Source organism: Chiloscyllium plagiosum, chromosome 31, assembly GCF_004010195.1.
Source record: "Chiloscyllium plagiosum isolate BGI_BamShark_2017 chromosome 31, ASM401019v2, whole genome shotgun sequence".
Classification (NCBI taxonomy): domain Eukaryota; kingdom Metazoa; phylum Chordata; class Chondrichthyes; order Orectolobiformes; family Hemiscylliidae; genus Chiloscyllium; species Chiloscyllium plagiosum.
Genome location: NC_057740.1, coordinates 24,473,880 through 24,489,659, shown reverse-complemented (window position 1 = coordinate 24,489,659; position 15,780 = coordinate 24,473,880). Strand labels below are relative to the sequence as shown.

Below are 15,780 nucleotides of genomic sequence, written 5' to 3'. Positions count from 1 at the left end.
CCTACATTTACCCCTTACCTAACACTACGGGCAATTTAGCATGGCCAATTCACCTGACCTGCACATCTTTGGATTGTGGGAGGAAACCGGAGCAGCCGGAGGAAACCCACGCAGACACGGGGAGAACGTGCAAACTCCACACAGTCAGTCGCCAGAGGCGGGAATTGAACCCGGATCTCTGGCGCTGTGAGGCAGCAGTGCTAACCACTGTGCCACCGTGCCGCCCATAAGTAGGCCCGGCTTTCAATTATACAGACATTGTTGAGGCCACGTCTTGAGTACTATACACAGTGATGGTCTCTTTATTGACAGAAGGATGTCCATGTGTTGGAAACAGTTCAGAGAAGGTTTGCAAGATTAATACCTGGAGTGAGAGATATATAAGGAAATGTTGGAAGTAGGCCCGGCTTTCAATTATACAGACATTGTTGAGGCCACGTCTTGAGTACTATACACAGTGATGGTCTCTTTATTGACAGAAGGATGTCCATGTGTTGGAAACAGTTCAGAGAAGGTTTGCAAGATTAGTGCCTGGAGTGAGAGATATATAAGGAAATGTTGGACAGGCCAGGCTTGTATCCACGTGAGTTTTGAAGTGTAAAGGCAACTTGATTGAAACATATAAGATCCTGAGAGGACTTGCTAGGGTTAATATGAAAATAATGTTTCTGCTTCTTGTAGAATACAGAACTAGACCCCACTGCTTTAAAATAAAGGGGTCTTGTATTTAAAACAGAAATAAGTAGCAATACTTTCTCATAGAAAGTGACAATGGAACTCTTTTCCTTAAAAGGTGGTGGAAGAAGAGTCTTTTGTGTGTTTTAAGATCAGAGATAGATAGATACTTGATAAGCAAGAGGGTGATAGGTAACCAGGGATAGATGGGATATGTGGGGAGTAATCAGATCAGCTGTGATCTTATTGAATGGTGAAGCAGGTTTGAGGGACTTAGTCCTGCTCCTAATTCATATGTTCATATGTATATATGTTTTGTTATTGCTCAAACATATTTACAATATGTACATTTAACTCAATATTTTTATTATGTGTATATTATGTACATAAGTGTAAGAAATAGGAACAGTTCAAGCTGCACAACACATTAAAACCTGCTTCCCCATTCAATAGATTCATGCCGGATTTCTATGTCAACTTTGCTTTTCTGTGCTATCCTCATATCCTTTGATTCCCTGAATACACAAAAATCTATCATTCTCAGTCTGGACTATATTCAATGAATACTCATAGCTGTTTGGGAGAGAAATTCAGAAAAATTCATAACTTTCAATATGAAGAACTTTCTCATTCAATCCGAAATGACCTTTTACCCTGAGACTATGAAACCCAATTCTGGACTGCCCAGCAGGCAGCACCATCTCTCAGCATCTATCTTTCAAGCCCCTGATTAGGTCACATCACACTCTTCTCAACTTCTGAGAATATAGGCTGAACCCATCTTCCACATTGTATACTTTTCTCCAACATTTAAATCTGTCCTTCACTTCACCACTTGCCCTCTTTGTCTCTAACACAATAACACTCAAGAACTGTTGGTCCTTCAATTCTAGTGTATTAAAAGTGATATATATGTTGTTGAGAGGAATGCCTTTCTAGTGTTTGTACCATTTAAAAGCCAGGGAAAGTATTTTTCTAGGTATGTGGAGGCTGGCTCTTTTCCCCTGATTACTGGGCGATAAGGAAGGTAGCATCAATCCTATTATTCACCTTGCATGCAGTGTGGACTGCAGTGATGTGAGGCATATGCTACAATCCTAATACTATTGCTACACTTCTTTATTCAAAAATCAATTAAAAGGAACAATCTGCAATTAAGCCTTTAGGGTTGTATATTTCTTTCCTTAAAGTTTTTTTTTTCAATTAATTCAGTAGATGTTACCAATTGCCCATCAAACAGTTCAGAGTCAAGAACATTGCTGTGGGCTTGGATTCTTACCCCAGACCGGGTAAGAATGACAAGTGTCCCTCCCCAAAGGACATTAAAGAACCAGATGGATTTTTATAACAATCAAAAACAACCATTAGACCAGATTATTGTTGAGTTCAAATTTCAATATGATATCGGTGGAATTTGAACCCACATCTTCAGAATGTAGCCTGGGCTACCAGATTAAACATCTATTGACATACCTATTGCATTACTGCCTCTCTAAATTGTTTGTGTTTAAATAGCAGCAGCAGTCCTTTAACTGCTGTTGCTCTGCATTATCCTCCACCATCAACCTGACCTCTCTTTAAAAGTGTACAGCTGTGTGCTACATTTATAGTCAGAGATAGTTTATCACTGGATGAAGGATTCCTTAAATATGTCTGAAGCCAGCTTCCAAAAGTAATGCCAAACAAAGCTAACAGATCATAATCAAATGGCAACAAGTCTGGAAAGCTGGCATTCAAATTTCTTTTAGTTAGAATTGGATCGGATTGAAGTTACATTTTAGACCCTTGCAATTATTCCAAAATAGTCATTGTTTCTTTTGGTTCCACTTACCCTTTTGGTCTATATTCCTGTTCAATATTTACATATTACTCAAGTGGGCCCAGATTTGTTTGAACCAAACATTTCTGTTTTGTTTTAAATGCTAATCCCTCAAGCTTGATGATGGCTTTCACTTCATAGTTCTGCTATTCTTTAAAAAGTGAATAGAGAGACTTCCATGCTGTAGCACCTTTTACATCTCAGTTTATCAATTCACATTTAATTTTTATCATGGAAACTATTGTCTCACTTCTTCAAAATTCCTGTTTATCATCAGAAACATTTGCTGTGCTCAAGATCAAACTTTGGAAGATGAATATATGTAATTTTGTGAATTAAAGTCGACATTGTTTCGCAAGAAATCAGCATTATTGCGTGTGAGATCCCAAATACTTTACAGAATTCATTAATTTCCATTACCAAAGATTATTAAGGCGAGGCCATTATATGATTTTACATGATGGAAAGTTTTGATTGAACTCATAAGTGAATGTTCAATTACAATTGAGACATTTGAACTTTTTAGTGTGATTTTCCATTTACACCTATATTGGACATGTGGAAGGCAAAATGTCAACCTTGCCCAGCCAATGGTGGCATCAAGGCTGTGTGGAGTTTGCACGTTCTCCCCGTGTCTGCGTGGGTTTCCTCCGGTTGCTCCGGTTTCCTCCCACATTCCAAAGATGTGCAGGTCAGGTGAATTGGATGTGCTAAATTGCCCGTAGTGTTAGGTATAGGGGTAAATGTAGGGGTATGGGTGGGTTGCGCTGTCGGTGTGGATTTGTTGGGCCGAAGGGCCTGTTTCCACACTGTAATCTAATCTAATCAAAGGTGTAAAATTAGTTTTCTGGCCTTCAACATTAATAAACAAAAATTGAATTCTGAGATCCTGGGATTCTCCACTCCAGATCTAATACCTTCTCTCACCTCTGCATTGGTTCTAGCATTGACCATAATGACTGCATCTTAGCTTTTCCTTTATAATGTTCTTTGTTGCAACCAAAGAGGAGTTGGCTACCCTCTTTTTAACCACCCTCTCAGTCAGTTCCAACAAATAGTTTAGTTTCCTGTTTAGTATGCAGTTATCACACTTCAATTAATATAATTAACTAGATCAGATGAAGGAGACAAATGCAAAGAATTCTTGAGAAATAGGAAGAGAAATGTTATTACCCCCATCTTGAAAAACCTAATTAAGATGCAACATCCAACAAACAAACAGCTAATGAGCATATAAAGTGGTGGGGATGTGTTCTATCAGGTATAAGCAAGAAGTTAAAGGCAATTGTGCTTTGAAGTTCTTAGAATTGTGTTAAATTCTGGAATTGAGAATGAGCTGAGTCCTGAATGTTTTTGTTATTAAATTATTTCTTCAGTAGTAGCAAAGCTTTCAGACAGCCTTGAGTTCTAGGTGAATGGTTGTTGTTTCAAGTTGCTTTTTTCACCAGGCACCCTCTTTGAGGTTAAGCGAGACAGTGTTTTCTAGTTCTTGTCCAGAAATCCATCTTACCTTGTCTTTGTCTTGCTGCTCAGAAGTGATTGTTGTGATTTGGTTCAGTGTGTACACTGAAGAAACATTTTGTACTCGCCAGTCTGGCTGTTATTCAATTGTCCTTGTCTGTATCCACATAGGCAGCAAGCACATCAACTTTTTTTTGTTTTATTTTTTTTCATGGGAAGTGTGTGTTGCTGGCATTTATTGCCCATCCCTAGGTTTCATTGACAATGTGTTGTTGTGGTCCATTTGGTGTAGGTAACCCATTAGGCTGTTAGGGAGGGAATTTCAGAGTTTTGACGAAGCAACATCAATGTCAGTGTGTCAGGATTGTATATGGCTTTTCTGTCTCAGTTAGATTTCTTTCACTCCATGTGCTATTGATCACCTGACTCTATTCTGAACCAATGCTATGAGATATGACCAAATTCTGGAGCAATTTCTCCTGAAACTGCTCCCTTAAAGTCTCAGAACATCTCCAACTAACCTTCAAACAGAGATAACTGCAGGTAGATAAATCTCTGAGTCCATACAGGCTTGATCCTAAGGTCTTCAAATAAATGGCTAATGAGGTAGTAAATGCATTGGTGTTAATTTTCCAAAAGTGATTAAATTCTGGAATGTTTCTATTAGAATGGAAACAGCAAATATAACTCCTCTGGGGATGGAAGTATAAATCAGGAAATTTTCAGTCATTTAGCTTAATGTCTATCACGGGGTAAATGTTAGAATGTGTATTAAGGAGGTTATAACTGGGCACTTGGAAAAACTCAAGGTAATTTAGGAAGAGTCAGCATGATGTTATGAAGGGGAAATCCTGTTCAACTGATTTATTAAAAATCTTTGATGAAATAACATGTGCTGTGAATAAAGACAGCCTGTTTATATACAAATCTGGATTTCTAGATGACATCTAACAAGATTCCAGAAAAAAGTTTATTGTACAAAATAAAAACTCATGGTGTGGGTGTAACGTAATAACAGGAACAGAAGGTTGGTTGGCTGACTGAAAACAGAAAGTATGCATAAATAAGCCTTTTTCAGATCAGCAGGATTGATGGGTGAATTCCCCAAGGGTCTGTGCTCAACCCTCAACTATTTTTACAACTTATATAAATGACTTAATAAAGGTGCAGAGGGATCACATAGTGTATCACTAAATAAGGCACAAAACTTTGGTATATAGATACCACACCTGAAGGTAAATGAGATGCCTCACATAAAAGTGAGGAGATTAAGCTTCGGTTATACAAGACATTGATGAGAGCCCGTCTCAAAGATTGTGCAGTTATGGACTCCTTCTTTAAGGAAGGATGTAAATGTATTGGAAGTGGTTCAGAGGAGATTTACTATATTGATACATGGAATGGATGGATTGGCTTATGGGTGGTATGGTGGACAGTGGTTAGCACTACTGCGTCAAAGTGCTAGGGACCCTTGTACAATTCCACCCTGGGGTGACTGTCTGCGTGGCGTTTGCACATTCTTCCTGTGTCTATGTGGGTTTCCTCTCACATTCCAAAGATGTGCAGGTTAGGTGGATCAGCCATGTTAAATGTAGGTTTACAAGGATTGGGTGGGAAGATGTTTGGAGAGTCAGTGTGGACTTGATGGGCTGAATGTTCTGCTTCCATTCTATAGGCATTCTATGAAAGATTGAGTAAACATAGTTTGTTTTCACTGGAGAGTCAGCAGTTGAAGTATATAAGATCCTGAATGGTCTTGACAAGGTGAACATAGACAGAATATTTCCTCCTATAAGTGTAGAACTATGGGGTTACCCTGTTAGAACAGAGAAGAGAGAAAACCTTTCTGTTAGAGGTTTATATGTCTTTGGAACTCTCTGTCTCAAAGGCAGTAGAAGTGGGGTCATTGAATGTTTTTAAGGTGGAAATACCTAGATGCTTATTAGGGCAACAGAACTGAAGGTTAGCGAGGGTAGATGGGAATGTGGAGTTCAGAAGAGAAACAGATCAATCATAATTTTATCGGATGGAGGAACAGGCTTGAGGGACCAAATAGCCAACCACTGCTTTTGATTCATATATTCGTAATTGTTGCAGATACATTTGCTCAGCCTCACTCTACACAACATCCCACATACCGCAGAGCAGAGTCAGATGCACATGACATGTGCTATCAAACCTTAGCCTAAATTATTTATTCTATTTAGATATAATTTTTAGTCGTAATTTTTGAAAGCATATTTGGTACATGACTTTCACATAACAACAGTGAACAGATTTTTAAAACATTTACTGCATCAAGATTCCACAACAAGTGTTGAAGGTAAAATCTTTTGGCTGTCTACACCAAGTCCCTGAGTTTAACATGTTCTTTACACTGCACTCTTTTCACCACACTCACTGTGAAACACAACAAGTAGACAATCAAACCAGCTCACTCAAAATCTACTCCCCAATCCATGGCAGCAGACCTTCTCTCCTCACCCTTGGCTTTTGCAACCAGACTTAGCTGATTACCCTCCCCTCCCAGCCTGGAGGCCACCTCTCCTGTTCCGACTGACTTAGCTATATCCTGGGTGCCCGCCACTTTGTTCTGTGGGAATGGTGTAGTTCCAGCTATGGCCATTGCTCCCTATGGCACTGCTGAGACCTAAGAGCTGCTGACCATCAGGTTGGCCAGTAACTCTCTGAGAGGTCTTCTTCTTTTAATTAAAACAAAAGGTTCATCTCCAAAGATTAATGCTTACAGGGTGTTAATGGCCGTGGAGTACCTATTAGGTTTGTTTTGAGTTTGGGGGCTGCGTTCTCTGATGACTTTTCAGTGGTGCCCACCATCTGGAACCTTCTGTTCATGTGGAACACTGAGACAGGATTGCAACTGCTGTTCCTATTAAACAGTAAGTGTTTTCCATGTGTGATGCATTTCAAAGGGGAAGATGTATTGATTTTGGAATGCAGTTGAAGTCTGTTAATTGAGAAACTGTTTGGAAAATTAATGACTTCATTTGGCATTTCTATTAAAGAAATGCGCTTTTCCAGCAACACATTTTCAGCTCTGATCTCCAGCATCTGCAGTCCTCACTTTCTCCATTTCTATTAAACACAGCCTCTCCCTACTGAACTTGAAACAATGGTCATTTTATAACTCAAGAATTATTTTTCTGAGAAAAGAGTTTTCAGCAATAGGAAGGTTGAGGACAAGTTTAAATAGTGTCAAAAACAGACAGTGTGATATACTGAATTAGTTCTTGAGGTTTAATAGTGAGTTAGGGTGTCATACGCTTAACAGAACAAACTTCAAAATTACTAAACCCAGATTGAAAAGGTAAGAATGTTAGAAAAGGAGAAAGTTTAGCAGGCTAAAATGGTGAGTTTCATAAAGAAATGCAGGTCTGCTATAACCCAACACCAAAAGTGAGCACCATCGTTTGATAATATAATATTGTAAGGTATGTATATCACCATCGTTGCTGCACCAATATTGACAGCAGAAGCATAGGTAGATTACCAGCCTTCAGCACAAAGTGAAGAGGATTTAATTTAATCCTATCCACTCCCGGTGAACATATTCAATCCAAATTATATGCCTGAAGTCTACAAATGTCAACTACAGGGTACAAAAATGGGAATCTCACCATGGAATTCCCATGATTATTATAGTACAGCTGATCCCAGGAAACATTGGGGGCAGGGGTGGTACCACAAAGTCTTGATGAGTTTGTGCTGGGTGTCCACCAGCATAGGAAATTGAACTTCTGCCTCAAATTCACTTACTGCAAAGCATTCCATGCTCCAATAAGCCACTTTATAAAACCTCAGTCCAATGACACTTTTAGGATTATATCTTGCAGTTACAGATTCATAAAGCAGTGGAAACCATCTTTCACTGTTTACTCTCTCAAGGTGCTTCCTAATTTTGACAGCTGCTACTAGAACTATTATTTTATTTTCCAGCCTTGATATGCAAGCCTTTCTTCACAACTATGAACCCTCATTTGTAAGATGAATCTTCAGCAAAACTGTATAAATGACACAACTGTATAAATGTGGTGTAATGTATGCACAAACTGAATAAAATTTCCTTGTGTGACTATCAAAGAACTCTGGGTCCTATGAGGAATCACGACCTTTTTGATGGTCTCTTCATCTTGTATTCTTACATTATCTTAGGGATAATTTTGAGGCTGTGCAATAGTGTACAATATGTGATAGTCAATTAGGAGCTCATAATTCACCTCCTCTGGTTTATCCTTTCATTGGATTCCATAGATTCAGAATAGGATGTATAGCCACGTCTATATTACGTGGGTCACAATTGTAGGATTAAGAAGCGATTTGTTCTTGATGCTGAATCAGATATGTTCAGTTTATCAATAACATTTAAATCTGAATTTTACAGACATGATTGCTCGAAGAACAAAATGTGGCAAATCTACAGGTGAGGGAAAAGTTGGAAGTGGAAGGGAAACTTTGCGTTTAAGATCAAAAGGCACTGCAACAGTGGAAGAAGTTGTAAGTAACACTATCGATTTAATACAACAGCTGGGGCCTTTCTCCACAGAGCATTTAAATTTATAAAGTGCTTTTAACAGGCTAAATGGCTCAAGGCAGTTTACAGGAGAGAGAATCAAATAACATAAATAACCATCAATAATACTTAGCAAATTAACATTAAACCACATAAGGTAATGATATGACCAGCAGCCTTGGCTGAAGGATTAGGTTTTAATGAGTGTCTGAGTGAAAGGGAGAGAAAGGTTTAGGGAGAAATACCAGATTTAGAATCTAGACAGCTCAAAGAAAGAAAAACTAGTAAAACTTTCAAATGACATATACTGGTTGACCCATCTTTAACATTTCAAAATGAAAGTCAACTATGGCCACTGCATTCATTTGTGAGTATTACCAATTTTTTTTTTACTGGATTTTCCCTCTGGGGAAAGGTGTTGCACAAAAGGTCAGAATGGATGGAATACTGATAAAGTAGGCTTGAAGGAGGTTAAGTAGACAGTATATGTCCAAAGAAGGAGTTGAAAACAAGGATGGGGATTTTAAACTAAAAGCATTACCTGTCTACAAGCCATTGTAGATCAATGGAGATATGGCAAACAAGACTTGAAGCAAGTTAGGAAATATTCAATAGTGCTTTGGATGAGCTGAAGTTTAAAGAGGTTGCAAGGTGGGAGACAGGCCAGTTGAGGATTGGAAAATTCAAGTCGAGTGGTACTAAGGCACAGATAAAGGTTTGGACAGTGGGTGAACTAAGGCAGGGATACATTTGGCAATGTTGTAGAGATGAAAGTAGGTAATGCAGAGGATCTGGAGTCAAAAATCACTACAGGTATATTTAGGATACTTATATTGTGAACAGTTGGGTTTAACCTCACACCATGGCTGAAGCAAGGAGAGGGTCAGAGCTAAGGAATGGAGTTCATGGTAGTATCAGTAGGCCTTCTCAATATTTTGTTGGAAGAAATGTCCGCATGTCACCTAATATCAGATGTCAGGCAAACAGTACATCAAATTAAGAACAGAAGAGGAAATGAGAGAGGTGCTGGTACAGCAGAGTTGGGAGTCTTCAGTGTAAATATTAAATCTGGGATTATAGTTCAGGAAGATGTCATTAAGGCCTGCGTGTAGAAGAGAGATATAAGGCATCTGTGGATTGATCATTGAAGAACTCCCAAAGTGCAGGGGTGAGAAGAAAAACCATTTGCCGTTACTTCTTTAGTTAGGGCTGGATAGGTACTTTGCAATTTTTGAGAAGATTGGTTGCTCAGGTTGAGGTTCCTTGTAAACAAACTTTCCAGCTCAGCAAGCAAACTTACAACCTGGATAGGTAAAATGGAATTAGGTGAAGGATTCCCAAAAATGGACAAATAAGCACTGTTTTTAGAGATAGACCGCATAGAAGTTTAGGTCTATTTTCTTTTTCTATTTTGAAATGAATAAACTGGGAAGAATAAACTCATGAAATTTTAGGACAATCTTCATGCAATTTCTTTTCAACAATGAAAAGTGCATGTTTTAATCCAGCCCTGACTGTAAAGATGTAGAAGGTGAGGGCTTTTCACGAGTATGAATCAGCAAAGATCAACTTTGCTAGACCTCCAAAAATAGGTTTCCACTTAGTTTAAGGAAACAAATTGTTGGCCTGGATTGAACCTGTTGGCAGAAGGTTGCCAAAAAAGGGACGGAAAATAATCTGTCATCATCCCTTAAAGGGTTGCAGACCGGAATGATTGATGTGGTATTTATGGTGCAATAGTTGCTTGCAAGGATTTTTTATTTGAGCTTGTACAGCCCTAAGGATCAAATGCATTGGATCAGAAATGAATGGATTTGTGGATCCGATGGAATGGCACAGCTTGCAAGCACCGAATCTATTATTTTCATATTTATATGCTCATTTTAATGGTGATATTTACAGCTTCAAAGAAACAGCAATTTCAGAAAATGTAGGGTGTGTTAAAGGTGAGGAGTGGTTCAGCAAACACTGGAATCTTAAAAGCCACTCAAACCCATCAATAGCCCTGAGTAAACTTAAAGGTGTAGGGAATTAAGAAGTAGCAGCAAAGATGCAGCCCTAGGCATAAACATGCATCTGTAGGTAAATAATCAGAGAATCCTGACAGTGTGGAAGCAGGCCATTTGGCCCATTGAGTCCACACCAACTCTGAAAAGAACATCCCATTCAGACCCACCCCACTTATCCTTGTATTTTCCATGACTATGTACACATACCTGGACACTATGAGCAATTTAGCATGGCCAATCCATCTAACTGCACACCTTTGGATTGTGGGAGTAAATCAGAGGAAACTCACACAGACATGGGGAAAATGTGCAAACTCTACACAGTCGCCCAAGGTTAGAACTGAACCCAGCCCCCTGTGAGGCAGCAGCACTAACCACTGAGCCATTGTGCCACATAAGCAAAGGTATTATGGGATATGGACCAAAAGCAGGTATATGGAGTTAGGTCACAGATCAGCAATGATCTCATTGATTGGTGGAACAGGCTTGAAGGGCTGAATGGGTTACTCCTATTCCTATGGTAAAAACAATGACTGCAGATGCTGGAAACCAGATTCTGGATCAATGGTGCTGGAAGAGCACAGCAGTTCAGGCAGCATCCGAGTAGCTTCAGCAAAATCTGTTCCGATGTAAAAGGCCTTTGGTGGCAAAATGTGCATGCATTTTTTCAGAGATCAGAGCTCCCATTGTGAGGAACATTTTTAAATTATGGAGTATAATCCAGAAGATGAGCAGAAAATGTTTTAACACCTTCAAATGTCACCATTGGATGCTGTATTTTAATCCATCTCCATTTTAAATGAAGTGATTTGACCAGCAAAGGATAAATTAACTCTTACATTGACAGCTATTGGTAGCATTATTATACATTTCAATACTATTTTCCATTGAAGAAAGTGCCATAGAACAGTCGAAAATGTTTTTAAAAAATCTCCTTAGTCTCCAATGTCATGTTTTATGCTGTGATTTAATTCAGTCCACAGTGATAAAATGTAAGCAATTACTTTTGAAATCTTGAAAATTATCACCACAACTGTCCCTCTCCATTGACTTTCAAACACTCTGCTTTTAAATAGAAATGAGACACTTTATGCTTTGTTATTTTTAGGCAATTTAGCAGGAAGCTTCTGTTCTGACATTATGTAGCCATTGTAAGTCCTTGATTTAGGTTTCAAAATCAGTAAATGCCTTCAGCTCAGCATGTGGTCTATTAGTTCAGCAATGACTGACACCTTATAGAAGCTGGAATAACAGAATATGTCTTTAATTAGATTTCTTGTTCAGAACAAAATTGAAATTGTCATTTATCACATTAGAATAGCTTTGTTTCTTTCTATTATCACTGTTGGAATCTGGTCACTGCCTTCTAAACTGCTTGCCTCAGTACCCAAAGTCCTTGCATGCTCCATTATGAATTCAAACTTTGTACGAAAAGATGAAGATGAAGAGCATTTTCATGAAGTTGGAAGCTTTCATGAAAATGCTCAGGAAAAGCCACATACTCTGGTTTGGAGCAACTTGAAATTTTCCGAACTGTTGTGGTTTTGAAGGGAATCTGTTCACATTTTTGATTTTGAAAAGGATCAAAATTTCCATTTCTTTAGCCAACAGAGTTTGAAGAACGAGCAACTAAGAAGGTGGATGACTTGTTGGAAAACTATATGGGTATCAGAGATACAGAATTAGGTGAGTCTTCTACTAAATACTTTTCTGGCTACTTAAGACTGACTATTTGTATTATGGGAGAAAGTGAGGGCTGCAGATGCTGGAGATCAGAGCTGAAAATGTGTTGCTTGAAAAGCGCAGCAGGTCAGGCAGCATTCAAGGAACAGGAGAATCGACGTTTCGGGCATAAGCCCTTCTTCAGGAATCAGTGTATTTGTGTTATGGACTCCCACTTAGAAAAGACTTATTTAAAGTCAAAAGAAAGTAACATTCGCAAACATTGACCTGGATTGCAATATTTCCTCTCTATTCCCATTCCCAGATTGCTGACAGGATATAGATTTCTTTGCTGGTAAATAACTCGAAAGCAATCAAAATTGTTATTCAAATCCAATCATAGCAAAAATGTAACTAATATTGGATATTGTTCTCAACGTAACAAAATTGAGTCTATTTGCCAAGCACAACCATTTGACCAGCCAAATATGTAATACAGTCAAATATGTAATACAGTAAACTTGTTTTAACCAACACCTTATCAAGTCTGACTGTTGATAAACTGACAAAAATGATATACCTTAAATACTGCAAACTACTGTGATGTCTGAGTATATATGCTGTAAGTGTAGCAGTGAAGTGTATACCTCACATTGCGTTTCTATTATTTAGTGTGTGATTTCACATTGATTTTAGGAGGTGTGTTGATGTTTTTACATAGACTTTTCTGAGGGCTGTTGTTGTCTCAAAGCTTCACTTGGTCAGAGTTTGCTGTGGTTATGCGTACCTCTTGATTATCCAGACTATTTGATCAACTGACACACTCCTAGTTCCATAGGAGCTGGTTAATAAGAAGTTTGCTGTAGTGCTTTTCACTATTCAAGTTCTATAAATACTGTTGCAATCCCCATAAAGAACAAAAATCTTTAAAAGGGAATTAGAACTTCCATGGAAAAACTCAAAGCATCACATTAGATCTCAAGTTTTAGGATTTTGTAACGAACTAAAACCAAGCTTGACTAAACACTGTTTGCTCGGCAACTAATATTCTAAGATCATCCCATTTAATATTTAAAATTGTTTAAGATCTCCTTTCATAGTTTACATTACTCTTAAGTAGGTGCTCTATTCTCCTTGAACCAACTCAAAATGATTCTTGGTTCCTTTTCTCATTTGCATCTGTATAATATCTAACCTCTCAACTGATTTTGTGATGTGTGTTACCCTAGAGAACACTGCCACTAGTCAAATATAGGCAAAGCTTCCAACTTCATGAAAATGCTCTTTACTGTGGTCTCTTGCACACTCTTCTCCTTTATCTCTTCGAAGTAAACATGACCTCCTATTCACATTTTGCACAGAGAACAATAGAGACCTGTAGATTCCAAATTTCTCTCCTCTCCCTTTCTCTCAGTTGCTTGACTATATCTGTGATTATGTAAATTTAAAACATGATCCTACATTGGATGGATTCCTATGGACACTGCTCCTCTCGAAATCCATCTCCAGAGCAAAGTTAATTACATGGGCCTTGTTTCCAAGTGATAATGCTAACTAGTTTTTGGGTAGACTCTAAACTTTATTTTCTCCTAGAATTAAAAAGACAGTTTACAGTATAAACATGTGTAATATCCATGGGATTTGGAGACTAACAATCTATTTAGCATCAGGATAGTTGCTTGGATTATTGTTTACATGTGTGAATATTTTGCATTTTCTTCCCAGTGAAAGAAACTGAACTCCCTTTAATCTTTAACAAGCATTTGATGGGTGGCATAGTGGCTCTGTGGTTAACACTGCTGCCTCACAGCACCGGGGACCCAAATCCTGCCTTGGCTGACTGCGTGGAGTTTGCACATTCTCCCTGTATATGTGTGGGTTCCCTCCCACAATCCAAAGATGTGCTGGTTAAGTGAATTGGCCATTCTAAATTACCCATAGTGTTAGGTGCAATAGTCGGAGGGAAATGGGTCTGGGTGGGTTACTCTTCAGAGGAATGGTGTAGACTTGTTGGGCTGAATGGCCTGTTTCCACACTGTAGATAATCTAATTTGTGGCCACATGAATTCAGAATATGTCACGTGACCCTCTTCATTCCTTGGCTTTTCCCGAAGTTTAAAGGACAATTCCATAACAGAAAATAAATCTTGAACTGCATGTTTATAACAATGTAAACCATATGTCAGAGAATCAGCAAGATTGTCCTTTGTTCATTCTTTGTGTATGGTAGAAGTCATAGATGCACCATACTTCTCATTATCTTTAAAGAGGCCAATGAGCTTTCCAGATCATTCTCATTTTTTTCCTTTTTCCAGCACTTAATTAGAAACAAATACTTTCTTTTCACAAAATGATTGAAGTAATAGAATAATGCTCTTCCTTTGTAATGCTGACATTCAACAGAGCAGGTGTATTAGCTCTTAATGAGATGACTGCCCTTTTGCTACTAAAATTGGGGTCAAATGTCCAATTAAGACAGATGGGAAATAGAACTCCTCATCATGACAGCTTTTGATAATAGTTCTACTGAGTGTAGATTTGAGAAAATCAGCTTAACAGTCTGATTCCAGTTGTAATTCTTGAGCATATTATCAAATGGTTGAAGAAAGTTAGATTTTTGAAGCCTAATATTAAACAGGCACAAGTTAATTCCGTTGAGCTCAGCTTTTTCAAATTCTGTTGCTTTCCTCGGACAAGCCAACAATCTGACGATTAGGTACACTTTTCTATGAGGTAAAAACAATGACTGCAGATGCTGGAAACCAGATTCTGGATCAGTGGTGCTGGAAGAGCACAGCAATTCAGGCAGCATCCGACGAGCAGCAAAATCGACGTTTCGGGCAAAAACCCGTCATCAGGATGAAGGGCCTTTGCCCGAAACGTCGATTTTTGCTGCTCGTCAGATGCTGCCTGAATTGCTGTGCTCTTCCAGCACCACTGATCCAGACACTTTTCTATGAGTATAGTTATAAAAAGTAAATGTTGTACGGATTTTTTAAAATCATAGAGTCATAGAGATGTACAGCATGGAAACAGACCCTTCGGTTCAACCTGTCCATGCCAACCAGATATCCCAAACCAATCTAGTCCCACTTGCCAGCACCCAGCCCATATCCCTCCAAACCCTTCCTTTTCATATACCCATCCAAATGCCTCTTAAATGTTGCAATTGTACCAGCCTCCACCACATCCTCTAGCAGCTCATTTAACACACGTACCACCCTCTGCATGAAAAAGTTGCCCCTTAGGTCTCTTTTATATCTTTCCCCTTTCACCCTAAATCTATGCCCTCTAGTTCTGAACTCCCTGACCCCGGGGAAAAGACTTTGTCTATTTATCCTATCCATGCCCCTCATAATTTTGTAAATTTCTATAAGGTCACTCCTCAGCCCCCGACGCTCCAGGGAAAACAGCCCCAGCCTGTTCAGCCTCTCCCTATGTCTCAGATCCTCCAACCCTGGCAACATCCTTGTAAATCTTTTCTGAACCCTTTTAAGTTTCACAACATCTTTCCGATAGGAAGGAGACCAGAATTGCATGCAATATTCCAACAGTGGCCTAACCAATGTCCTGTACAGCCGCAACATAACCTCCCAACTCCTGTACTCAATACTTTGACCAATAAA

The 15,780-nt window shown here is 38.8% G+C and overlaps 1 protein-coding gene across 2 annotated transcripts in view; it reads left to right on the top strand.

Annotated features, from left to right (window-relative positions):
* The window catches only part of gipc3 (GIPC PDZ domain containing family, member 3), an 86,171-nt gene that overhangs the window by 61,483 nt on the left and 8,908 nt on the right, over positions 1 to 15,780 (top strand). For both annotated transcript variants that reach the window (XM_043720735.1, XM_043720736.1), the window contains exons 4-5: positions 8,355 to 8,467; positions 12,097 to 12,178. In XM_043720735.1, coding sequence (XP_043576670.1) covers positions 8,355 to 8,467; positions 12,097 to 12,178 — 195 coding nt within the window. The remainder of the gene's footprint in view (positions 1 to 8,354; positions 8,468 to 12,096; positions 12,179 to 15,780) is intronic.